The sequence below is a fragment of the Trichechus manatus genome, unplaced genomic scaffold (assembly GCF_000243295.1).
Source record: "Trichechus manatus latirostris isolate Lorelei unplaced genomic scaffold, TriManLat1.0 scaffold00182, whole genome shotgun sequence".
Taxonomy (NCBI): domain Eukaryota; kingdom Metazoa; phylum Chordata; class Mammalia; order Sirenia; family Trichechidae; genus Trichechus; species Trichechus manatus.
This window is the reverse complement of record NW_004444118.1, coordinates 5,199,426-5,226,749: the sequence shown is the minus strand read 5'-3', so window position 1 is coordinate 5,226,749 and position 27,324 is coordinate 5,199,426. Positions and strand designations below refer to the sequence as shown.

At 33.9% G+C, this 27,324-nt stretch overlaps 2 protein-coding genes across 2 annotated transcripts; one reads left to right on the top strand and one right to left on the bottom strand.

Moving 5' to 3' along the window:
* Window positions 1-1,990: 1,990 nt before the first annotated feature.
* On the top strand, window positions 1,991-11,944 carry CLEC2B (C-type lectin domain family 2 member B). Its single transcript, XM_023741557.1, has 4 exons — window positions 1,991-2,139; window positions 5,935-6,110; window positions 10,378-10,481; window positions 11,637-11,944. The coding sequence occupies exons 1-4, from the start codon at window positions 2,037-2,039 to the stop codon at window positions 11,752-11,754; spliced, it is 501 nt and encodes a 166-aa protein (XP_023597325.1). The 5' UTR covers window positions 1,991-2,036; the 3' UTR covers window positions 11,755-11,944.
* A 688-nt stretch (window positions 11,945-12,632) lies between these two features.
* KLRF1 (killer cell lectin like receptor F1) lies at window positions 12,633-25,379 on the bottom strand. The gene is given in 7 exon segments (XM_023741556.1): window positions 12,633-13,303; window positions 15,541-15,653; window positions 16,118-16,257; window positions 19,119-19,226; window positions 20,153-20,225; window positions 20,227-20,252; window positions 22,855-25,379. Coding segments are annotated over 7 exon segments (660 nt in total). The 5' UTR covers window positions 22,946-25,379; the 3' UTR covers window positions 12,633-13,194.
* Between the last annotated feature and the right edge of the window lie 1,945 nt (window positions 25,380-27,324).

Here is a 27,324-nt window from a genome sequence, read left to right as displayed (position 1 = left end):
GTCATTTCCACAGAGTAGACCTGCTGACTATCCTTTTTAGCCTCTTCCTCCTTATCAATCAGAGCACTTTGTTTATTTCCTTCAGTACCATTGGTTCTTGATCATATGCTACCACCTGTAATAGTTGAACATCGACAAAAGGAAAGAGCCTAAATACCCATCAGAAGGATATTTGTTTTAAAAAATGGGATATCCATATAATAAAGTATTATGCAACCATTCAAACTGTAATGTTAAACAACACTTTATGGTGTATAAATTTATCTATTTCTCTGAATGAATAAACTGTCCAAAAACTTAATAGCTTAAAACAACAATTATTTTATTGTTCATGGTTCTATGGGATGTGAACAAGGCTTAGTAGGGTGGCTAGTCTCTCCTCTATGCGATGACAGCTGGGACATTTGAACAGAGTCTGAGGGTCCAGAATGGCCTCACTTAAGTTGGAGGCCTCTGCGGTTGGATGTTAGCTGTAGTACTTTGGTTATCTTCCACATAATCTCTCTCTCTCTCTGACTCTGCTTTGTGCATCTGTTTCTGTCTCTGTCTTTTTCCCTTACTCTCTTTCACTTTCTCTTTTCCAGCAGGAAAGCCTGGATTTTTTTAGATGGTGATAGTAGAAACTACAAAACCTCTTAAGGTCCAATTGGGGAAGTCCAAAAGTGTCACTTCTGCCATGTTCTCTTGGTCAAAGCAAGGCACAAGGCAAATTCATATTCAAAGGTGGAATACAGTATACCTGTTGATAGGAGGAGTCACAAAGTCACAATCTAGTATCAAAGGGAGGTGGACCCAGGGAAGTGTGATTCATTGGGGGCCACTTTTAACAATCTACCACACATGGGAAGAATAAATTGCTGATTGAAGCATTGAATATAAAACAATATATATATTATGATTTTATTCATTTAAAATTATGAGTGTTGGGGAGGTAGGGTATATGTATGAAAATAGGATTAGAGAGACATGTGAATGGAAGGATATTAACCCAAATGATAATACTGGTTATCTCTGAGTTGTGTACATTTAGATATATTATAAATTTTATTTTGTTCATTCATCCACTAAAGTCAACGAAATGATAACTAGTTCTTCAGGAGGTGAAAAAGAATAGGAATGATAAATTCTCTCAAAAAGTTTATGGTCTATCTTGAAATACTGTCTACATTTTTTTAATTTCATAAAATTTTACAATAAGAATGAATATAATCATAGAAAATAATAAAAATATTTCACTAAGAAATGTGTCCCTCCCTTTTTTTTTTACTGAATGGTTACTAGCAAGAAGAAAAAACAATTCCTCATCAGAGATTTATTCTGTTCTACTGACTTTGCAGATGAGAAAATATAGGAACAGAGAAAAAATAATGCCTTGTCCAAGTTCTCCTCCCCCTCTTTTTTAAAATAATATTTTATTGTGTTTTTGGTGAAGGTTTACACAGAAGTTTAGGTTCCCATTCAACAATTTCTATACAAATTGTTCACTGACATTGGTTACTTTCTTCACAATGCGTGAATATTATTATTTCCATTCTGTTTGTTCCAAGTTCCCTTTGCTTGTGTGTGGCAGAAATCTCAAATCCAACTCTTCTGAATGATTGTTCTGTGATCTTTTAACCATATTATTTGGTCTGTTTGTAAAATAAACTTCTTCGTTAGTTACAAAGTAGCAATTCTTAGAAAGATTCAGAGAGTGTTATGATATGCTGTTATTTCACCATAGAGGAAGGATACTGAAGAATGAAACAGGCCAAGGCTCTAGGCCTGAGGTGATATTACCCTAGAGAGCCATACATACTTGATTCCTTGGACTGTGATAGTAAAAGAGTGATCCAGGGTAACAACATTTAGCTAGTGTTGTACTAAGAAATTTCAACCAAAAGAAAAAGCACGTTTTTTGTATGTGGCAAAGAGAAGAACTACTAGTGTGTCATTTTCTTGTGAGAAATCAGAATATGATGCTTAAAGAATTTTGTTAGATACTGGCTATGAATACTAATTTAGTCTTTCTTTTTCTTGTTTCCTTATTTAAATGTATGTATGTTTATTTTTCAGGTTTTATGGACAAACAGAAGATGCTAACCTATTTAAAATGTGCTATTGTCATATCTATTTGTCTTAATATTTATTTTATAACAAGTGAGTAAATTACATCCATTTTTCTCATTTATTTTCTCCTTTAGGTTTTTCTATCATCTTTTTTTTTTTTTCCTATCTCAGTCATGGTCTTTTCTCATTATTCTAATTCTCTTGCCATTATTTATGATATGCTTATGAGTATCTGTAATATATCATGACTTACATAAGACATTAGAAGAAGCAAAAATAATTGAGACAAAGTACTTCCCTGATAAACTCATATCCTATTTAACATTTCCTCCCTTTGACTTCTGTTGCCATAGATTAGTTTTACTCATTAAAAAAATATATATAAATAAAATCATGAAATTTGCATGTATCCTTTTGTCTTGTTTCCTTGTTCAACATTGTATTTGTGCGATTCTTCCTGTCATAACATGTATCAACAGTTTATTTACTGTCGTTGTAGGAAGGGGTTGGAAAATTTTTTATATAAAGGGCCAGACTGTTGTTGTTAGGTGCCATCAAGCTGGTTGCAACTCATAGAGACCCTCTATACAATAAAACAAAACACTGCCTGGTCCTGTGCCATCCTCACAATCGTTATGCTTAGCCCATTTTTTGCAGCCACTGTGTCAATCCATCTCGTTGAGGGTCTTCCTTTTTTTCAGTGACCCTTTACTGTACTAAACACGATGTCCTTCTCCGGGGACTGATCTCTCCTAATAACAATACTAAAGGGCCAGATAGTAAATATTTTATGCTTTGCTAGCCGTATAGCCTCTGTTGCAATTACTCAGCTCTGTGTTTGTAGTGTAGACAAGTCATAGAAAATAAAATGAGCGTGACTCTTTTTCCATAAAACAGAAAACTGATATTTGAATTTTATATAATCTTTACATGTCATAAAATATTCCTCTTTAGATTTTTTTTCAACCATTTGAAAATGTAAAAACCGTTCATTGCTCGTTGGCTGTACAAAAAAAGGAGGTTGGCTGAATTTGGCTTCCAGCTGTAATTTTTGGACCCCTGCTGTAGAGTATTGCATGCTACGTATGTAGCACAATTAATCAATCATTATACTTTTGATAGACAATTGAATCGTCCCACATTTTGACTATTATAAATAGTGTTGCTTTGAACATCCTTATTCATGCATTTTAGTGAATATTATATGTATATCATCTGAGATATACCTATGAGTGGAATTGTAAGTGTAGCATAGGCGTAGATCAACTTTAGTAGGTATTGCTAAAGTTTTCCCATCCCAAATGTTGTTACTGTTTTTTTTAATTTACAATACCATCAAAAGTATAAAAATGCCAGTTATTCCACATCCTTGTCAACTTTTTGTTGTCTGTTTTACCCATTCTACCATTGTGATGAGTATGTACTGGGACCTTATTGCCTCTTTAATTGATACTTCCCTGATGATAAACACTGTTAAGTACTTTTTCACATTTCCTCACCCCTGAGTGGCGCTATTTTGTGACAGGCATGTTCAAATAGTTCATCCATATTTTTATTGAGTTATCTCTCTTTTTCTATTTGATCTATAAGAGTTATTTACTTATTCTAGTCTTTTGAGGAGTCCCTGGGTGGTACAAACAGTTAAGCACTCAAATACTAGCTGAAAGGTTGGCAGTTTAAACTCACCTGGAAGTGCCTTGGGAGACAACCCTGGTGATCTGCTTCTGAAAACCCCATGGATCACTTCTGCTTTGCACACATGGGTCGCCTTGAGTCAGAATTGACTAGTCAGCAATTAACAACAAAGTCTTTTGAAATTTGTAGGTATTGCAAATGTATTTTCTACTCTGAAGATTAACTTTTAACCCTCCGTGTGGTCTTTTGATGACTAGAAATACTTATAAAGTATTGTAACTTCTCTTTTTTTAATTTTTTCTCTATTATTACTACTTTCTGCATCTTGTTTAAGAGATTTACTATATTGAAAATATATAAAGATGTTCTCCTAGGGTTTCTAGCATACTCTTTATTATGTTTTCTATCTTTCACATTACGGGGTATAATCCATGCAAAATGTATTTATTTTTATGATTGCCAGAAGATAATATGCCTTTTTTCTATTCAGATATTCATTTGACCTGGAACAATTTATTAAAATCAGCATCCTTTGCCTGTGTAAATGCAGTTGTTTCTTTGTCATCAATCAACTGTGTCGGTAAAGGTCTTTTTTCTACTGGATTCATTATTTTGTTCTATTAGCTCTCTTTTATCTATTCCTGTGTCAGTATCATACTGTCTTGATACAGTAGCTTCATAGTAAGTCTTGATACTTGGTATTTTAAGTCTTTTGGCTTTGTGTTTCTTCTTCAAGATTGCCTTGGCAATTCTAGGTCCTTTAAATTGCCATATGAATTTTAGAATCTGTAATTTTGATTTAGATTTATTAAATCTATAGTCAATTTTGGGAGAATTGTCTTCTTGACAATATTGAATCATCCATTTGAAACATTTAATTTGGTCTATGACTTCTCTCAATATTTTATAGCTTTCAGAGTGGCGTCTTACACATCTTTTTAAAGGTTTATTCTTAAATACTTGATGCTTTGTAATACAATGGTAAGTGGAATCTCCTTTTTAATTTTATTTTCTATATGTTGTTGGCATAAAGATACTGTTTAGTATACTACATATGTATATTTGCATATATATGTTTATACTTATATGTATGTGTACATGTATATATTTCTTCCATCTGGCAACCTTGCTATACTTAATTATTAATTATAAATAATCTCCAGCTTCATTTGGATGTTCTGTGTAAACAATCAGATTATTTGCAAATAATAATTTGTAATCCTTGTGACTTATTTATTTATTTATTATTGTCTTATTTTACTGGCTAGGACTTACAGTACAACATTGAGTAGAAGTAGTGACAGATGATGTGTCCTCCCTTGTCTCCTTCCCAATCTCAGTGAAAAAGTTTTTGATATTTCCCCATTAAGTAAGATTATTTGTGGAATTTCCTTTAATTCCTAGATGGCTTAGAGATTTTATCCTGAATATTAACAAATGATTTATACTGACCTATTGAGATACTCACTTAACTTCTCTTCTTTCTGATATTAATATGTTGAATTACACAGATTTTAAAAGGTATGTTAAACCAACCTTTCATTTCTGGAATAAACTTAATTTGATCTTACTATATTAATCTTTTAATAAAATTAAGTAATATTTAAGACTTATGCACATATGTTCATGAGAAATTGACCTATAATTCCCTTTCTTGTAAAACTGTTGCCAGGTATTGGTATCAAGATTATGCTGGGCTCTAAAACTGAGTTGGAAAGTATTTCCTCTTTTTCTATTTTTTGAAAAAGTTTGTTTAATATTTGTGTTATTTCTTTCTTAAATGACTAGACGTATTCACAAGCGAAGCCACTTGGACTGGGAGATTTTTTCATGGGGAGTTTTTTAAAGAAAGATTTAATTTCTTTACTGGATAGAGTATTATTCAGATTTACTACTTTTCCTTTGTCAATTGTTCTAAGTTGTGTTTTCTTAGGAATTGTTTCTCTTTTTCTTTCCTTATGTTTTTCATTTTTATCTTTCTTCTTCTCTTTTTAATTATTTTTCTTCATCAGTCTTCCTAGTGGGCTATCCTAATTTAGATTATTCCAAAAAAAGTCAACTGTTGACTTTGTAAGGTTTTTTATATTTTTTTATATTAATTTTTTATTCAGTTGATTTCTACTGTTACTGTTTTTAATTGTCCTACTTTCTTTGGTTTTAATTCATCACTCTTTTACTAACCTTTCGAGATGGGTAATTCTCTTTCTAAGGCTTTCTAGACCTTAAAATATATATTTGTCTCATTTTCAGTTACTATACAAGGTCCTATACACAAGTGTCCTCAAACTTTTTGCCCAGATAACTGGATTGGTTACCAAAACAGATGCTATTATTTCTCTAAGGAAGAAGGAGATTGGAATTCGAGTAGCTACAACTGTTCTACTCTACATTCTACACTAGCTACAATTGACACCATGGAAGAAATGGTAATACACACTCCTTTATGAATTATTTTAATTTGGGACACCCCCAGTAGCAAATGAAAATATTCAAACGCCATTACAGTTTTTAAAACTTTTCAAACGTGTTTATTTATGTATGTAGAATATTGAAATTGTTCAGAACATACCATGTAAGATAGTAGAAAAAACTTGGGATATTTTGTTTGGAGAGTGTAAGAGCTGAATGAAGTGGTAGATGTGATAGCTGTCCTTATATTTCAAGGCGTATAAACAGAAGAACTTGATAATATTTGGAAACTTTTTTAAAGCCAGTACTCCACAAAGAGAGAATTGTCTCAGGAGGTTCTCCATTCCACTCTCTCTGAGGAACTGTCCTCTGACCTCTCGGTCTTGCTTTGGTGTCTGTCTCTGAGGTAACAGGAAAGACTCTGTCAGAGAACTCACTAACCAAAAAAACAAAACCCATTGCCTTTGAGTTGATTTCTACTCCTAGCAACCCTATAGTACAGAGTATGACTGCCCCATAGTGTTTCCAAGGAGTGGCTGGTGGATTCAAACTGCTAACCTTTCCAGTTAGCTACCAAGCTCTTAACCACTGCGCCACCAGGGCTCCTACCTATAATTAATGAAATACTGTAATAGAAGGTGTTCCCCCAGACCGACTATGAGCTTCCAGTGAGCAGAGACCATGTCTTATTTGAAACTGTACCCTTAGCTACTGCACAGAGCCAGGTACAGAATTAAAAACTTAATGGATCCTTGTTGACTAAGTATTGATTGACATAACAAATATCGTATGAGTAAAGAGATCCCTAAGAAGTTTAACAAAGGGTTGCAAAACTCTGTATCTCTGGCTTTGTGAAGTCTGTTCTTTCCTCCAGTCCCTTGTATAGTAAGTGTCAGTGTTTTCTCTTGACTAGTCTCTTAAAAGGAGAAAGACCAACAGAAGAGGTAAAGTAATTTTATTTAAAAAAAATAAGAAGAAGAATGTACAATTGAGACATGTTTCAAATGTAAGGCACAACACAGCAGGACACATGTTAAAAGAGTATTGTGTTACTTCTGTGATGAACAAGGTATATTTATGCAGTCAGCATGAAGACTGGGTCAAATTTAAAAGGATGTGAACCAGGCTACACCAGTTTATAGATCAGCACAAGCAAACTAAATAATTTGGAAACAACAAAAGGTATAGAAAGCTGAATTAAATGTGAAAAGCTAGACAAAGAAGCAAATGAAGAAGTAAGCTACAGGCTCAATTTAATAAACAGGGCTTTTATATTCAATAGTTTCACTGCTGAGTTCTGAAAGACTTTGAAAATAAATATTCTGAGAAATTCTTGCATTGATCTTTATAGCTCCTCTTGAGAGAAAAAAGATTCAATTAGTAGGAAGATGAAAAACTGAATGTAAATAAAATGTTTCAGGGATTTAAAAAGTGCAAGACAATATTTAAAATAATCACATATAGAAATCTTATCAGCAAATATTGGCCAAAATAGCCAAGATCATGGCATATAAGGATCAGAAATATCCCAAATTAATTAATTTTGAACTTAAGAAAAATCTTTAAATATATCAAGCAAGAATATTTTGGATCAAGAAAGAAGACTTTGATCATACAATATCCTCAAATATTTTGAAGCTCATAGAAGACTACAAAAGCTGGCAAAATTTGAGTGACAAATAGAATAAGATGTAGCTGCCTGTGAAGGAGTAACATAAGTAATGTATAGAAGATCCTTAAATGGATTCTTTGAAATTATTTAATTAAAATACTATGCATGTATCTTTAAATGACAAAGTAATATTTTCCCTAGTAAAATATCAGATGGAACTTGTTTCATGAAACTTGTTAAATGAAATATTTCCCATATTCATTTCCACCTAATTTAAAGTTTCTTGCATTTTTAACAAGGGCTGCGTAGGTGTTATTATTATCATTACTGAGCAAATAATAATTAACATTTTTCATAGGACAATATCTAGGAAACACACTTCTTAAGTCCTTGTTACCAAGACTACAAATTCTGAGCCTCATCCAAATTTCCTGATTATTCAATAACATATATCCAGTTAGTTTCCAATACATATTATCCTGCCTTTTTTTGGCAAACAAACTCTTTCCTAAGCTTTGCATATGCATTGCTCTCTTCTCCCTTCCCCTCTGTATTTACCATGGAATCTTCCTCTCTTTCCTTCCATATTCACCTTTCACAGCACACCTGTGTGAAAGATGCTTCTTCCTGTAAACTCTTTAATTTCACTTCACAATTTCACTGTATGCATTATGCTCATTATCTCCTTCTTATCAAGGAAAATATTTTCTAACTCTATGTCTACATAATTTTCCTCACTACATATGAAATCCTTTGGGTCCAGGAATAATGTTTTATTAATCTTAACTCTTTATAAACCCAAAACTTAGTCCAGTGAATCAAAAAATATTTTACTTCGAATAAATTTATGGAATGTTGCAGTAGATGGTATGTTAAAATGCCAAAGGTTATTAGTGTCACTGTTAGCAGGCAAGATTTAACCATACCATGTGGTATGACCTAATTCCTTTGTATTTATCATAAAATTGAAACACAGCGATACAATGTCAAGTTCCTGATTTCCCAGCTGTTTAGTAGTAGACTAGACTCAATGACTTTCTGTTGTTGTTGCAGTTCGCTGCTGTCAAGTCAATTCCAACTCACAGTGACTCCATGTGCACAGAGTAAAGCTGTGTTCCATAAGGTTTTAAGGCTGTGAGTTTTCAGAATCAGATCACCAGGCCTGTCTCCTGAGGCACCACTGGGTGGGTATGAACTGCCAATCTTTCGGCTCGTGGTCGAGTGCTTAATCGTTTTTGCCACCCAGGGACTCCAATAACTTTATGTATGTATGTATGTATCTATCTATCTACACACACATTGTATATATACATTATATGTGTATATATAATATATACACACACACCATATGTATACATTATGTATTTTTTATATTTATTTTATATATATGTGTGCATGTGTGTGTGTGTGTATGTGTGTGTGTATATATATATATATATGTATATATATATAATTCTGGAGCCACTGGTGGCATAGTGATTAAGAGCTTGGCTGCTAAGCAAAAGGTCGGTAGTTCAAATCCATGAGTCACTCCTTGGAAACCATATGGGGCAGTTCTTACTCTGTCCTGTAGGGTCTCTATGAATTGGAATTGACTTGACGGCAACAGGTTATATAAATTCTATGGTAAAAGGACTCTAAGGTAGCAAGAAATTTTCAACATTGAAAGAGGAAGGAGAAAAGAAATGTAGAAGAAATGTCGGGAGAAAAGCATTATACTTATCACTAAATGATGCTTTCAGAAATTTAAATGTTTGGGAGAAAATTTTGATAACTAGATTCTAAATGAATTGCCTGTACAAACTGTGTGCATGTGTGTCTGTGTGCACAAGTGTGTGCACACTCATGCATGTACACTGATAGCTTTGGGAGAGAAATAGAGAATATGAAGTAAAATATAACATCGAACTGAATAATTTCTGGAGCCACTGAGGTTGTATGAACCCTCGAAACTATTGCCCTAAGATAATCTTTAAACTTTAAACCTTAAACCAAAACTATCCCCTGTAGACTTCTTTGAACCAAAAAATAGTTTCGCTCAATTAGTAAGGTATGTCTGCCTTGAGCATTATGCTCTTTTAAAAAATTATCTATGTGAGATCAAATTGGCAACAGCAACTCAAAAGGTTTAATGAGAAACTTAGGGGACAGTAAGTTTAAGATAATGGTGTGGGAATAATTTGGAAAAGGACAGTGAGAATGGCAGCTCAACTTGAAGAATATAATCAATGTCACTGAATTGTACATGTAGAATTGTTGGAAGTGGTATATCTTTGGCTGTATATATTTTCACCAAGAAATTTTTTTTTAAAAAGCCTTATAATAAATAATTGATGATTAGAAATGATACACAAGAGCTCAGTCACAAACTGGCCTTCCAGGAACTTACAGTTTGAAATTCCTGGAGGAATATATTTCCAAATTGAATATTTATCAATTTAGAACCAAAAGATATTTTACAGAAAATTTGTCCCAGATCTTTGTTTTACTAATAAGAAAACTGAGGGTCAGAGAGATTAAGGTACTTTTTCAAGATCACATTCCTATTTTCTGGTGGAGACAAGAGTTGAACATTTCTCACCTTGCTCCTTAGAACCTGCAAACAAGAAGGACTTACTGGGTTGCAGCAAAGACTGCCAAGTAAAATTATGAAATTTATTTTGTCTTTCAAGAATTTTCTTATGTGCTACAAATGCAGTTCTGATCACTGGATTGGACTGATGATGGAAAACAATCAAACAGGAGAATGGGTAAATGGAACAGTATTTAACAACTGGTGAGTATCTATGAAAAATTCAGTTAATGCAATCTTTTCTAGGACTTGTGAATTAGATAAATTTCTCTAGGGCTTGAGATTAGTGTGCATGATGGAAAGATGGAGTGGGGGGAAGGTTGTGCCATTTACTGAAATTAGTCCCAAGAGTCAACCCAAACCAAAAAATCAAACCCATTGCCGTCAAGTTGATTCCAACTCAAAGCGATACTATAGGACAGAGTAGAACAGTCCCATAGGGTTTCCAAGGCTGTAATCTTTATGGAAGCAGACTGCCACATCTTTCTGCTACAGAGTGGCTGGTGAGTTCCAACTACCAACCTTTCAGTTAGCAGCTAAGTGCTTTAACCACTGTACTACCAGGGCTCCTAAGAGTCAACCAGAGAGGTTAAAATCAAGCTGTAAAAGGACAAGATCTCCTATTTGGTGATTTTGAAAATAAAGACATGAGATTCACATACATAGTGCAAAACAACATTAAATTTTTTGCCTTATTTCTGTCTTCCCCAATTCTATATCCATTCTTCAAGCTTCATGTTACCTGTCCAATTTGATGTTCATTTTAACCTGATTTTCGTACAATTTGTCTTATCTTGTCTTTGATCTTGTAATACAGAAGCCTGGTTATAAAGCTCTGGGTTGAATGCACCCATGACCTCAGTGAAACTGCCCCCATGGTGACTCCAGATGCTTAGTTTGTATTGGAGTTTCTCAACTGCAACATTACTGATATTTTGGACTGAATAATTCTTTGTTTTGGGGAGATTTTCCTGTGCATTATAAGATGTTAGCAGCATCCCTGGCCTCTATCCGCTAGATGACATAGCACCCTCTCTCCAGTCTCAACAATCAGAAATGTATCCAAGTATTCCAAGTGTCCTGGAGGAGGAGGGGGCAAAATCACCCCTGGTTAAAAACCACTGGTTTATATGAACTGATCACGCCACTGATCCCATATAACTAACTTAATGTTAGTGTAACAAATACAAATTCTTGGAAGAGAGCCCTTTTTGGATATCTCAACCCTAGCAAGAGAGGACTGTGTCCAGAACACCCTTTCAGTATTCTGGACAGATAAGATTTTTTTTTAAGGTGTCATTGGAGAAGTAAGAAATGACAGGACTTCCTAGTACATATTGTTTAATCCTTTTCTTATAGGTTTCCTGTGAGAGGGGGTGGAATATGTGCTTACCTCAGTGATGACAGTGTGGCAACAGCTCGATGCCACACAGAAAGAAAATGGATTTGCAAGAAAAATATGCACCATTTAATTTAATATTTCTGATGACGGACTTATATGCCTTTCCTTTAATTGGCTGCCAATTGTTGCTGAAATAAAAACTGAAAAACTTGTATGGCATATAAGACACATTGTACTTTCTAGCCATATTTCACCACCAGCTTCTCCTTTCCTGATATCCTGATACACTTGCCTAATTTACTTTTTATTTTTTTAAGCATAACATACTCACTAGATTCAAAGGTATTTTTCAGGTAGTGTTTCTTTTTTATTAGGCCTCCTGGAATGTTTTCTCATTCTTCTATACAATGTTATTCATTTGAGATCTCAATTCATTTGTCAAATATTTAGGGAAGGATTACCTGAATCCAGTGACAAGGTCAGACAACCCTACTTTACATTTTCATAAGCACCACACAACTTTTCTTTACAGCACCTATCAAAACAAGGCTGAGGAACTCTTTCAGACGAAAGGAGAGTAAAAAGACATGATCTTTAAATGGAAAAATTGTTTCTAAACTGGATATTTTTACTGTAAAGAACATTTTTATGACAACTGGCAAACAAAGAGTGTCTGAGAAGTAGTTGGTAGTATTGTGTCAATGTTAATGTCCTGATTTTGATAATTGTATTTTGGTTACGTAGGAGAAGGTCTTTGTAGGAAATACACATGAAAGTATCCAGGAATGATGGTGCATCAATTTGGCAGTTTATTCTCAAAGGTTCGGTGGGGGGGGGAAAGTTATTTGTTCTATACCTGTGATCTTCTTCTAAGTTTGTGATAATTTCTAATTTTTTTAAAAGTGCTATATATAAAAAATTTGATAAAACCTAGAAAAAACAAACAGTACATTTAAAACTTTTACCCAGAATATTCATTTTTAGGTTTTATGTCATTGAAATAAAAGCACTACTATTTAAGACAATATATTCAGGATGTTTATTGTAGCATAATTTATAGTAGCAAAACCTAAAAACAAATTGCTCGTTAATAAAGAGGTTATTACTTCAGTGATGATAGTGTGGTGACAGATAGGTGCTACATAGAAAGAAAATGGATTTGCAAGAAAAATGTGAAAATGAATGTGCAAAAAAATATATAAACCCATGCTATTATGGAACCCTTAGAACTATAAGAAATTTTCATAAGATACTAAGAGTTAAAAAAAAATAAACATACAGAAAAGCAGACTTATTTGATCATATTTGTTGTAAAATAAACAACAAATAAAAAAATTCTGGATATGAAAACATGGGCTCACATTGGATTATATTATCATATAAAACATTTGGAAGGGTGCATACTAGATTATTAGCATGGGCTACTCTGAAGCTAAGACCAACATAGATGACAGAGGGAGAAGGGATTTTGGTATTTAATTGCATTTTAAAAGTCTTACTCCTCAAAGATTAACAGTTAGAATATTACAAGCCAAAAACTTTGCTGATTGTCCCTTTATCATTTTTTTTTTAATCTTAATATTGGCAAATCCACTTGAAAACGCTGCTACAGATTTCAGAGTAAATTTTGTTTTCTTTGGTGGCAGCATAGCTGTTTTCTGTAGCTGGTCCCTTTATGAAGAATCTGCAAGAGAGAATAAATACATTGTTAATCATTGGTGCTAAAGATGTCCATTTGTGTTGTTCAGCTAATACTGTCCCTCCAAAGTTTCAAAACATTTCAAATACCTTGATTCATTAACCATTGCATTAACCATTATCTCTGTAATGTGGCATTATAATCTGTGACTGGCAGAGAGTTCCAGAAAGTCTGCTGGCAAATGACAACTCTAAGAATAAATTTTCCCCCATATTCCTGTTCTAGTACTCCTTCCATGGCTCCACGTGGTTCAATTAGATTAAAAAGTAAGATTAAGTCTACACAGACAGCTCTTGTAACCTCTGTTGGTCTCTTATATCAAATTGTACAATGGAGATAATAATATCCACCTTATGATACTGTTATAAAGATTAAATGAATTGATGTTTGTAAGGAATTCAATACACAAACTGACCCACATAAATACTAATTATATTGTTATTATAAAATATATATTATAAAATATAACATAAAATGTTAAATATAATAATAAAGTTATCTATAAAATACTGTAGTGTTGGTGATTTATTCTATGAGAGATTTATTCAGAATGCTATAAAAGCTCAAGAAATGATTGTGAAAGAAGTGCATATGATCATCAAAACTTCAAAATTGATAAGGAGCAAATAAGTGTTAAATTTTCATATTGGAGAATACATTTTTCTCAACTTGATTACATTTGAATGTTGTATTGAACATATTTTGAACAAAATCCCTAGGAAGGATCTAGACTGTAATGTTAGAACTCAACCCTAAAGGTAGTGCTGAGTGAACTTATCATGAGAAAAAAAAAGTTAGCCACTTCATAAGTAATTAATCACGCAATGTTCAGTGACACAAGTCTACCTTCCGACACAGTCTTCATTATATTCTCTATTCCAAATAAGGTCTTGAATCAACTTATTTAGATTCCTTAAGTTAGGGCAATAAGATAGAAGACAAGTAATACTTAATAACAAAATAAGGGTGAAGGGAAAATAGCACAATAGCATCTTTAAAATGGTTACCATATTGTATTAGTTTCCTAATCCTGCTGTAACAAATTACCACAAATTTAGTAGCATAAAATAATGCAAATTTATCATCTTACAGTCATGGATGTGAGAACTAAAATGAATCTTACAGGGCTAAAATGAAGGAGCACACGGAGCTGTGTTCCTTCTGGAGATAGTGGCAAAGAATGAGTTTCTTGAATTTTCCAGCTTCTAGAAGCCACCTTCATTTCTTGGCTCATGGTCATATCACTTTGATCTCTAATTCTGTCTTTACAGAAGACTCTTTCTTTCTTTGATCCTCCCCTTCTGTCTTGGTCTTATTAAGACCTTTGTGATTACACTGGGCCCATCTGAATACTCCAGGATAATATCTCTACCTCAAGATCCTTAATCACATCTTTTGCTATATATTCACAGGTTTTGGGGATTAGGAGGCGATCATTTGGGGACCATTACTTTGCATACTGTGCATAAGAATAAGACTTTAATTTGCCTGTTTAACTATTTGTGTAGCTATTTAAGCATTTTATTATAAAAGAAATATAAACACATGAAATATGTTGACGAAATTTTTTAAAATCCTCAATAATTTGAAGAAACTGCTGAGAGAATTTTGGATTATTTTGTGCAGTTTTATATTTCTTGTCTTTTAACATTATGATGATATGCTATAAAAATTATACACTGCTTTTTTAGTTAATAATGATAGCTAAAATAAACACTGGGAACTTTGAAAATAGAAGACTATGTTGGTTCAGTCCACTTTTCCATATCAAGTGTGAATAATATTTGAACAACAAACAACTACTATTCTTTCAAATCCTTTTGCTTTGAAAACCAAATCAAAATATCCATTATTAATCCCAGTTTTACCAGCTGCTGTCAAGTAGATTCCAACTCACGGAAACCCCTTGTGTATCAGGACAGAACTGTGCTCCATAGGGTTTCCAGTGACTGATTTTTCTGAAGTAGATCACCAAGCCTTTCTTCCAGTGCCTCTGCATAAAATTGAACTTCCAATCTTTCAGTTAGAAGCAAAATTCATTAACTGTTTGCACCATGCAGGGACTCCATCATTAATCCAGTGAACATTAAATTACTTTTCATTGTTTTGAGTGCTGTGGTACAGAAAATTATTTCAGAGTATAATGTGGTGAATTTAAAGATGTTTTATGAAGACAAATCCTACAATACACAAATAATCTATTGCCTTTAGGAAAAACTCACAGCTTTGGATCTAATGGAGAACCATCCACCCAAGTCCATGTCTTCTTCAGGGAGGTAACATTAAGTCCAATCCACATGTAGTTTGATTGTCTCAGAGTTTTCTGTACAAAAGCCTAAAAAAGGGGTGATGAATAACTAAATGAATAGAATATCTAAAAAATTCATATGCACCAAGAGTACAGAATTTTGTTGAAAAACTAGCATTCTCCGGGGGAATCTTATAGTAATCAACTCATATTTTACTTAAAAACAAAAAAATAAAATAAACATACATGTACACACACACATTCATAGAGTACTTGCAAATTGAATACAAGTTATTGAGAGCCAAGACTAATATGAATCAAGTCAGGCATTCGCTTTGACTACAGAATTTGGAGCCCTTGTGGTGGAGTGGTTAAAGTAATCGACTGCCAACTGAAATGTCAGCATTCACTTTCAGTGCAAAATTCAAAGGGTACCAAAACTCAGTAATCAGGATAAATGATCATTTAAACACAGAGGGGAAGAAATTTGAGGACAGCTATTTTTAATTGAAGAGAAGCTAATACCCTTATCATGATACTAAACCACGTACCATTTCAAGTTGGTCCTGTATAATTAATAGGTGAGATTTTCTGTCCAAACAATACCCATAACTGTCACTCCAACTTTTCAACTCGTTAGAGAACCAATAACACTTCTCTTGATATTTTAGCCATTCTGATGGGCACAGTCCTATAAGGAAATGGGGGCAGGGTAAGGAACAAAAATTATATCATATATATATTTCTGAAGATTGGCAGAAAGAACGAATCTTATGTGTTGTATGAGTGTGTATCTATGATAAAATCACTCGTAAAAAGGCATTGAATCTCATTAGATGCCAAAAATTCAAATGATAATCCATGGGAATTAAAAAAATTAATTTAGTAAAAAGAAGTAAAATCCAGACGTAAATAATTTTTTTTCTCAGGCCATGAAATACAGTAGCTAAAATAATGTGAACCATTTAAGATAGATATTACATTAAGGTGACTTGGGAAATTAGATGAAATATTATGAATGCCACTTAGAATTTTTCCATATAAAGTTGTAGAATCTCTCTTTTCATTTTATTTTTTTTGTGTGTGTGTATCTGCTTCTCCTTCTTGATATTAAAAAAATTAAGGTTAATAACAGGTTTTTTTAACCTCTTTCTAGTTGAAAGAGGCTCAAGTCATTTAATTTTCTTACATTAAAATCATGTCTTTTCAAATTGAAAATACCTGAGATTTTTGGTATAATACTGAAGGAAAGTGAGGTATATATATATTAATTGAGGTAAAATTCACATAACATAAAATTCACCATTTTAGAATATATGATTCAGTGGCTTTTAGTACATCCATAACGTTGTGCAATCATCACCATTATTTAATTCTAGAACATTTTCCTCACTCCCTCCAAAAAACCATACCCATTGTCTTAGTCATCCAGTGCTGCTGTAACAGAAATACCACAAGTGGATGGCTTTAACAAAGAGAAATTTATTCTCTCACAGTCCAGTAGGCTACAAGTCCAAATTCAGGGCATCAGCTCCAGGAGAAGGCTTTCTCTCTCTCTTGGCTCTGGAGGAAGGTCCTTGCGATGCATGTCTTCCCTTGGTCTGGGAGCATCTCAGCGCAGGAACCTCAGGTCCAAAGGATGCACTCCGCTCCCAGCACTGCTTTCTTGGTGGTATGAGGTTCCCATGTGTCTCTGCTCGCTTCTCTCTTTTATATCTCAGAAGAGATTGGCTTAAGACATTATTCAGTCTTGTATACCTCATCAGTATAACTGCTGCTAATCCATCTTAGTACATCATAGTGATTGAGTTTACAACACATAAGGAAATCACATCAGATTACAGAAGGGTACACAATCATACAATAGTGGGAATCATGACCCAGCCAAATTGATACACATATTTTTTGGGGGACATAATTGAATCCATGACACCCATTAAGCAGTCACTTACCACTTCTCCCTCCCCCCTCAGCCCTGGCAACCACTGCTTTCTGTCTCTATGGATTTGCCTATGATGGATATTTCATACAAATGGAATCATAGAATATGTGACGTTTTGTGTCTGGCTTTTCACTTTGCATAATATTTCCAAGGTTCATCCAGGTTATAGTATGTATCAGTACTTCATTCCTGTTCATGGCTGAAAATATGGATATATCCCATTTTGTTTATCCAATCATTAGTTGATGGAAATTTGGGTTGTTTCCAGTTTTTGGCTATTATGGATAATGCTGCTATTATTATTTGAAATAGTTGACTTAAAGTCTTCGTCTAGTATATCCAATGTCTGGACTTCCTCAGAGACAGTTTCTGTTATTTTTTTTCCTGTGTATGGACCACACATACAACACACATGCATATATACAACAGTGTGAATGCACTAAATGACACCAAGTTGTTCGTTTACAATGGTTAATTTTATGTTATGTTAATTTCACCTCAATTTTTTTAAAAAACATAAAATAGCTTACAGCTTATTATACAATATTTAGACCTACTTAAAGAATGTTTGGAAACCCTGGTGGCGTAGTGTTTAAGAGTTAGGCTGCTAACCTAAAGGTCAGCAGTTCGAATCCACCAGGTGCTCTTTGGAAACCCTATGGGGCAGTCCTACTCTGTCCTATAGGGTCGCTATGAGTCAGAATCGACTCAACAGCAATGGGTAGTGGTGGGTTAAAGAATGTTTAATGGTGCCTATATGATTCCATGTTTTACCTGTCATAGCTGTTTTACCTTTGAAAGGTCTCAATATAATGCTACCTACCATGATGAGGAATTAACTTGTCACACAGTAAAATATTTGATAAAGTTACAATATTTCAGCTGGTTTGGGACTGGTACATGTAATAACAGATAATCCAAAAGAATAGAGTATCAATAAGTAAACCATGAAATATTTACAGTTTTCATAGGTGACAAAGGAGGGGACACAAACAAGTGGATTAGAGAATGATCAGGTGATAAATAATAATACAATAATCCGAATATTCATCTCATATCATGCAACAAAATAAATGTCAAAAGGCTCAAAGAATTAAGTATTAAAAAGTTAAACTATAAAACGATTAAAAGTAGAAGGAAACGTTTTTAAAAATTCTGTATGATAGGAAATTCTAAGCTTAAAATTATAACTGATAAGTTGTTAGATATAGCTCCTTTTTTCCATTTTGTATTTCAGGAAATAATAAATAAGAGATAAACAAAATAGTTATTTACATACTGCCTTATAATCATAATTAACTTTCCATATATATGGAAACTTGATTTTAAATTCCATGAGGGTAAAGAGTATTTCTTTCTTTTTTTTTTTTAATAGCTCCACTCCCCACTGCAAAAAAAAAAAAGTAAAGAATATATCAATCATGTTTTGGGTACAAAGTAGATGTATATCAAATCTTTATTGGTTAATTTGATTTGCTGCATATCTATTGCGTATCTGTTCAATAGGGTCTTAGAGAATTTGTACAATTAAAACTAGTGTGGAACAAAGCCTGGAGAGATAACTGTTTGGCCTGTAGTACTTGAAGCACAGTGGTCTGTGTCCTTATTACCTTTATTTCTTCTTGCTTCACTCTTCACTTTCACATTTCCAAGTTCCTCTTGATAGGTGATATTTGGATTATTTTCTTTTGAGCATTTTAGCAACACTCCCTGAAAAGCTTGGAAACAAAATTATTTATCATTGGGTAAATATCCTTTGTGCAACATCTCAGAGACCAATTCTTTGGGATGATTCCGATGATATGGGCCAGAAATAACTGAAAGGATAGCTGTAAAGTTTTTGTTTTTGCTTTGTTTTGTTTTTTTTAATTTTCATGTCTACTTACTAGAAAACAATTTCAAATCGTCTATGATTAATTCATTTAGTGAACACGTATCTGTTGAGAGTCTACTATGTGCCAGGCTTTGTCCTAAGAACTGGTGATACAGCAGCAAGTAAAGTAAAGTTCCTGCTCTACGAAGTATATAAATGCTCTTTCCATGCTTTTCTTAATGTTTTATTGAAACCTTAAAGACTGTATTTAGCACATTGTATCACAGTTATTTATTTGAAGCTTCACCATGACTTGCTTTTTTTTTTAAATTTAGGGAATTTGTAATAATGTTGCTCTGTAAATAGTTGTTGGACATAAGCAAGAGTAAACTAAATACACCCTTAGATAAAATGTATAAACATATTTCAGAAAAATAGTGAAATTCTACCTATTCATAAACATTTAACAAATTCAGAAAGATGATTTTCAAACCTACCTGCTCATGTGGGAGTATACACACACATTATTATCGTCATCCTCTTTATCATCACAAACACACACAGTCTTTATATATCTATTTTCCATCGTTAATTATACTTCTGCACACACATACATGTTTTTCCCCCCATTGGAGTATATGCAACTTGAGGATAAGATTATCATCTCATCACTGTAGACTATAATGTAGAGTTTGAGATGCTGTAAGATATTGTAGTTTCTTATTAAATCTTTGGTAATTTAATGAATAATGAATGAATATGAAGACTCACAAGAGAAAAGTAAATCTTTTTTCCTTCTTATTTTTAGTTAATTAAGATCTTCTAACTTACCCAAAAGAGTCAAGGTGATCAAAGTCAAGGTCAGAATACAATTTACTATTCCAGATTTTCCCAGTAAAGTTTTTATACCAGTGCAAGATCACTGAAAAATCTGAGAGATTAAACACATGGATTAGCTTTAAAAAGTACATTTCCACAAAGTTATAAAAATTTTAAGGATAGGGTATCGTGTTTTTGTTTTTCAATGGATATTAAGCAATCAAAGCATAAAGGCTAAGTAAATAGAAAAATACACACACTTGTTTTATTTAATAATGATAGTACTCTGGCGGATCAGAAGCTCTGATACCTCCTGTCGTGAATCATAGAAATTGCTGATATTTGAAGTTTTTGATCTGTGAAAATAGTATTAATCTACTGCACCTAATAATCCTCCCATGTATTATCATAAATATGTAATTTTTAGTTAATCATTTGTTTTAACATAATATTCACAAGTTATTCAAATTCATTTCATTTACAAAAGATGTAATACAAATTGGAGCTAGAGATTGCTTCAGGTGTCTTACTACTCTAGTCTTTAAACAAAACAAAATCCTAAAATCCTCCCTAATGCATGAAATGTAGCCCTGGTGGTGCAGTGATTAAGAGCTTGGCTGCTAACCTAAAGGCTGGCAGTTTGAATCCACCAGCCACTGCTTGGAAACCCTATGGGGCAGTTCTACTCTGTCCTATAGGGTCGCTATGAGTTGGAATTGACTGGAAGGCAATGGGATAGAGGAAGGGAGGCAACAGGGTGAGAGGGAGCTCAGGTTCTCTGGAAGTACCTTGCTACATAGGTTTGATTTTGAAAACATCAATGTCTTACATAATCATAAAATAAATTAAGCCAAATTGAAAAAACAAAACATGATCCATAGCAATAAAATGCAAAATGAAGCAAAAGAATCTAACTGGGTCTTGAGTTGGTGATTTCACTATAGAAATGATTCTAAAACAGTCATTTGACGGTAGTTATCCAGTGGGATACAGACTAAGAACAAAAGAACTGCAAAAACATTTTAATTTATTTTAAGTGATTATATTATTGGCAATGCTATTTTATGCTGATTCTTAAACTACAACACAATACATATGTGAGATTTTTCAAAGTATGGAAAAGAAATACAAATATACAATCACAAAGTTAATCTAATATCATATTTGTTATTTGAAAAATTTTCTCCTGATATAACCCTAAAATCAAGAGAATTAAAATTGTACTTGTTTAGGGTAAATGGCGTATAGCTGTCTTTTGTTTTAGCCTAATTATTTATGTGAATTTTGAATCATACTCCCTAACATAGACATATTTCATTTAATATAGTAACTTGCAATTGCCTAATAGTTAAAGTATTTCCTGATCTTGCCTGTAATCATAAAGGCTCAAATTGCCAATCAGATTCATATGAAATATGTCTTACTCACCCCATGCTTTACTAATGGTTAGTAAAGGGAAACAAGACATGTATATTAGCAAATATCACTTAAATGTCTGGGAGCTGCAAATCTATTATTTGCAACTTCCTAAGCTCTTGATCTGCACCAAAACACATTTTGGTTTCCGAGTGACACGTAGAAGCGGAGTGGGAAAAAAGCTTGTGCAAAGGAGCCACTACATTTTGTATTCTCTCGGCTTTACTATCTCTGTTTTCCAAAACAAAACGCAAATTGAGTATAAAAAGTAAAGAGTTGTGAACCTGTGGAAATCTGTAAAAATCCACATGAAAGCAGCAATTTCTTACAAATAGGCCTGTCTGTAACGCTAAGAGAAATCGGATTGAAATGAGTGCTATCACAGAAGTCCAAGTGAAGGGACGCCGATGGTAAGAACAAATGTCTCTCTAAGGAATTAATGGATTTTAATGATGTACATGATACTTGAGGAAGGACTCAAAATTTAAGCTAGATTTTCATAGATGAAGAAGCAGGGAAGTGTGTTCTTAAGAGTACTACATCAACAAAGATCCAGAGATCAAAAGAGAAATATTTAGAAACGAAAACAGGACAAGAGGACACAGGACATGTCATCTCTATAAGTGAGATTGTTTATTTGTGTCTTTCATTTCTGTTTATCTCTTTTTGCCAACTCACATCAAAGTGGCAGGATGGATTCTCATCATGTATGAAGCGTATGCTTTAGGTGTTAAATTAAAATGTAGGTCGGTGGCGTACAAACTTCGTTTTTTGAGGCAAGTTGGTGAAGACATGTTTCAAAGGCTTTAAAAAGTTGAGTTAAAAAATTAGCATTAAAAATTGCCATATTTATGAATGATAACATAAATATTCATTGATGTTAAATTATTAATTGTAATTGAAAGTACATAATTCCTGAGAATATGCTTAAGAAATTATGCCAGACAGAATATTACTTTAAAGCAAAGAAATGTTAGTGTCACATTGATAAATACGAAAAATTCTAAAAAAGAGAGAGAAAGCCTTTCCCATAGGAATTTTGTAAGATTAAGTAAAAGAAGACAGATAAAGCACCCTGTATAATATGTGCCTGCAGCTCGTGTTACTTAATTGGTTATAGTGTTTGTCATTTTTAGATCCTCATCATTATTATTAAAAGAGAAGGGAGGGAAAAAGGGAGGAAGAGAGAGGAAGAATGAGAGAAAGAGAGAGAAAATGAAATATTCCAGAAACAGAACAGAATATTGGAAATAACAACAGCTGGAGAGGAAAAGAAAGAAAGAAGCTGAATTTCATACCTTCAAATTTAAGTTGGGATGTTTGAATGGAACTCCTTTTCTTGAGTTGTACATTCAGTGTCATGTATCTTTCTTCATCTGGCATCTTCATATGTGTGAATGTGTGTGTATATATGTATGTGTTCTCTTTTCTAAAGCATGATACGGAATAAGGAAAAAAAAAATAATATGCCTGAAGCTAATCAGAGGTTGTCCTCAAATTGTCCTCTCAAAGTACATACAAGGGTTCACAGTTTGACCTGCTGGTGAAAACCTCAGAGGAAATATGTTTTTTTAAAGTTTATTTCCTATGACCTCAATAATCAAAATTTTTCAACTCTCTACCGCATATATAATCTAATATCATATTTAGTATTTTTAAAATTTTCACCTGATACAACCCTAAAGTCAAGGGAATTGAAATTGCACTCATTTAGGGTACATGAAGTATAGCTGCCTTTCGTTTTAGCTGAATTATTTATGTGAATTTTGAATTATACTCCCCAATATATTCATATTTTATTTAATATAGTAATTTGCAATTGCTTAACAGTTAAAATATTTCCTGATCCTAAAACAACATTGATTACAAATCGTGCTAATAATTTAATAATATAATTTGAAGAGAAACAAAAAATACTAACAAATTTTTGGCATTCTAAAGACTCATGCCAAATAGAAAAAAAGAAGATTCAATCTATAGTGTAGAATTTAGGAATGAAATCATATTTTCCAATTACCTTTTCTGTTACTTGAAGGCAGTGCCCAATATCTATGAGGCAGGCCAGAAAACTGAGCTTTATTTTTTAATCAGATTTATTAAGATATAATTTTTGTACCATAAAATTCACTTATTGTAAGGATATAGTTTGATAAATTTTAGCAAATTTATAAAACTGTGTAACTATAGCCACAATCCAGTTTTAGAACTTTTCTATCATGTCTTGATACCAGACTAAAAAGAAAAATGTAATTCTGGAAATATGATTTTATAATCTGAGGGAAAATAGTTTCAAACTTTGGCAATCAAATCCCAAATCTCTGGCAATTGTGGCAAATCTAGAATAGAAACCCAGTTCCTTTAGTCTTTGCCCCATAGACTTCACTGATGTGGAAAATCCTGAAGGAAAGAGAGCTGGACAGAGCAGGCAGCCCTGAGGGGAACACAGCAAGTCCATGCTTACAGGCAGAGGCCCAGGCCCATCAGCCCCTGAACTCTATCTCCTCTTTCCTCTGATCACCTGCCAAGCGCCAGTTGGCCAAAGGCAAGTGGAAGCCAGAGGGCAAATTATCCCAACAGGTTAATGTTCCAGGGTAAAGAGTAGGATATAGATGGTGGGCAGCAGATCTGGAAAGGCAAATCAATAATATCTGCACAATCATCCTTTTAATTTTGTAGTAACCTAAATATTATTATATCTAGATGATCACAGATACAGTAGCATTGTTTTAGTTACTAATACCTTGCTATAAATTTTACCACCATGTATCTCCAACTTTTCTATGTATTTATCAATAATCAGGTGGGCAAATAACCTTTTTTCCCACATCATAGGCAATTCCTGTCCCTGCATTTTTTCTCACATCACAGGCAGTTCCCATAGTCATTTCATTCTCTCTCAGGTAGTAAATATTGTTCTCTCTATTTAGGCTAATGAAAAGTTGAATTTAATCTAATATCTAACGTCTAACTTTTACCTAATTTAACATGTCTTCTTTCCCCAAGCTTGGGCTTATTTGGGGTTTGAAAGCCCTCAAGAGAGCCAGCAAGTTTGATGGGTTCTGCCTGAGCTCCTCCTTCCCTCTCTAGTAGCACTTTCTGCCCCCTAAACCTACCCCCAGGAATGAGTGAAGGTGGAATGGAGTAGACATAAACATGCAGAAAAGGTCTTCCTACCTGGACAGTTTTAATTTGTGCATTGATACTCCAGATGCTCTCTTTTCTCTTGAACTACTTCTGTGGGTTTTTCAGAAATTCTGTTGCAGAGAAATTCTGTTTGTCTGATGAGGGTAATCCTGTTTACAAAACACTGTACGCTGTTTTCTGCCTCCTACTCTATACAGCCAGCCTCTTTTCATTGGGGTTGACTTGCCAGTGGCAGGAAGCACATTTAGGTGGGTTTCTACTCTAGGTGGTTCATGGTTAGCTCCTTCTCATGGAATCAACACCGGGCCAAAGAGACAAATTCACTTTAGCCACATGCATCTTACTCCCGTCACTTCCACTTTTACTCTGTGATTACATGTGGTTCTAACCAAAGCTTCTCATATTGAAAGCATCATGTCCTACATGTGTCATATCCTAGCAGGCACTTAATGACTCTCAGGGTTTTAACTTGGCTTAAGGGAAGACAGAAGTTCCTCTCTTGCTTTTCACCACAGAACAGCTGACTGCTCTTTTCAGATAAGTCTCACTTCCCAAACTCCAAACACTCATGATGTTGTTGGCAGGTGCTGTAGAGTTGGTTTTGACCCATAGCAACCCTATGTACAACGGAACAAAACACTGTTGGGTCTTGTGTCATCTTGACAATCGTTGCTGTGTTTGAGCCAATTGTTGCAGCCATTGTGTCAATCCCTCTCTTTGAGGGTCTTCCTCTTTTTTGCTGACCCTGTACTTTACCAAGCATAATGTCCTTCTCCAGGGACTGGTCCCTCCTGATAACATGTTGAAAGTACATGAGGTATAATCCATACTGAAGGCTGTAGTCTTTGATCTTCATCAGTAAGTGTTTACAAGTTCTCTTTACTTTCAGCAAGCAAGGTTGTTTCATCTGCATATTGCAGGTTGTTAATGAATCTTCCACCAATCCTGATGCCACATTCTTCTTCATATAGTCCAGCTTCTCAGAATATTTGCTCAGCATACAGATTGAATAAGTATAGTGAAAGGATACAACTCTGACCCACAACTTTCTTGATTTTAAACCATGAAGTATCCCCTTGCTCTGTTTGAACAACTGCCTCTTGGTCTATGTACAGGTTCCTCATGAGCACAATTAAGTGTTCTCAAATTCCCATTCTTTGCAATGTTACCCATAATTTGTTATGATCCATACAGTTAAATGCCTTTGGATAGTCAATAAAACACAGGTAAACATCTTTCTGGGATTCTCTGCTTTCAGCCAGGGTTCATCTGACATCAGTAATGGCATCCTTCGTTCCACATCCTGTTCTGAATCTGGCTTGAATTTCTGGCAGTTTCCTATTGATGTACTGTTGCAACTGCTTTTGAATTACCGTCAGTAAAATTTTACTCATATATGACATTAATTATATTGTTTGATAATTTCCACATTCTGTTGGATCACCTATCTTTGGAATGGAAACAAATATGGATCTCTTCCAGTTGGTTGGCCAGGTAGCTGTCTTCCAAATTTCTTGGCATAGATGAGTGAGTACCTCCAGCACTGCACTCATTTGTTGAAACATCTCAATTGGTCTTCTGTCAATTCCTGGAGCTTTGTTTTTCACCAATGCCTCCAGTGCAGCTCAGACTTCTTCCCTCTATACCATCGGTTCTTGATCATATGCTACCTTCTGAAATAGTTGAACGTCAACCAAATCTTTTTGGTACAGTGACTTTGTGTATTCTTTCAATCTTCTTTTGATGTTTCTTGCATCATTCAATATTTTGCTCATGGAATCCTTCAAATTTGCAACTCAAGTTTTATAATATTTTCTTCAGTTCCTTCAGCTTGAGGAATGCTGCTCACGTTCTTCCCTTTTGGTTTTCTAACTCCAGGTCTTTGAGCATTTCATAATAATATTCTACTTTGTCTTCTTGTGCTGCTCTTTGAAATCTTCTGTTCAGCTCTTTTATTTCATCATTTCTTTCATTTGCTTTAACTACTCTATGTTCAAGAGCACATTTCATAGTCTCTTGTGACAGCCATTTTGGTTTTTTCTTTTATGAACTCTTAATATACTCATAAACTCTTAGTATACTCTGGAAGCAGATGATGGATTAAAGGTTGAAAGTTAATTTTGTAAACTGTTAACACATCTGTACAGATTGTCTAGCACCTATGGTATTGCTTTTGCATTTTTGATTTCGGATAAAAATGAACAACAGGAATGGTCACATTTTAACATCCTACTAGTCATACAGTATGTTCCAAATATTATTTTGTTCCAGGCAATATTCTGGAAATTCTTTTCAGACAAAAATTTTAAAGGTAATCATTTCATAAAAATATAGTTGAAAAAATTTAAGCATACAGTCATTAAGTTTGTGAACCAGACTCATTGTTGGAGGGAATCTAATCTGTTTAAATTAATTAAAGAACACTTGAAGGAGAAACCATATAGTTATTCTAAATATGTGTTAATGCAGATCCCTGAGATTTCTGAGAACTTGACCTCTGTTCAGGTCCAGGAACTCTGAATTTGTGAATATACTTGAACCAGGCTGTTAACCTGGGAAAGCTCTGGCGAAGCGTGAGAATTATATACACGTTTGAGTGTACGATCATCAAGTCATATCATGTA

Excerpts from the sequence above, each read along its gene's own strand:
- CLEC2B (XM_023741557.1), top strand. The coding sequence starts at position 2,037 with ATGTATGTTTATTTTTCAGGTTTTATGGACAAACAGAAGATGCTAACC. Across the intron at positions 6,111-10,377 it reads TTGACACCATGGAAGAAATG|AATTTTCTTATGTGCTACAA; the intron begins GTAATACACACT and ends TTGTCTTTCAAG. Across the intron at positions 10,482-11,636 it reads GGAACAGTATTTAACAACTG|GTTTCCTGTGAGAGGGGGTG; the intron begins GTGAGTATCTAT and ends CTTTTCTTATAG.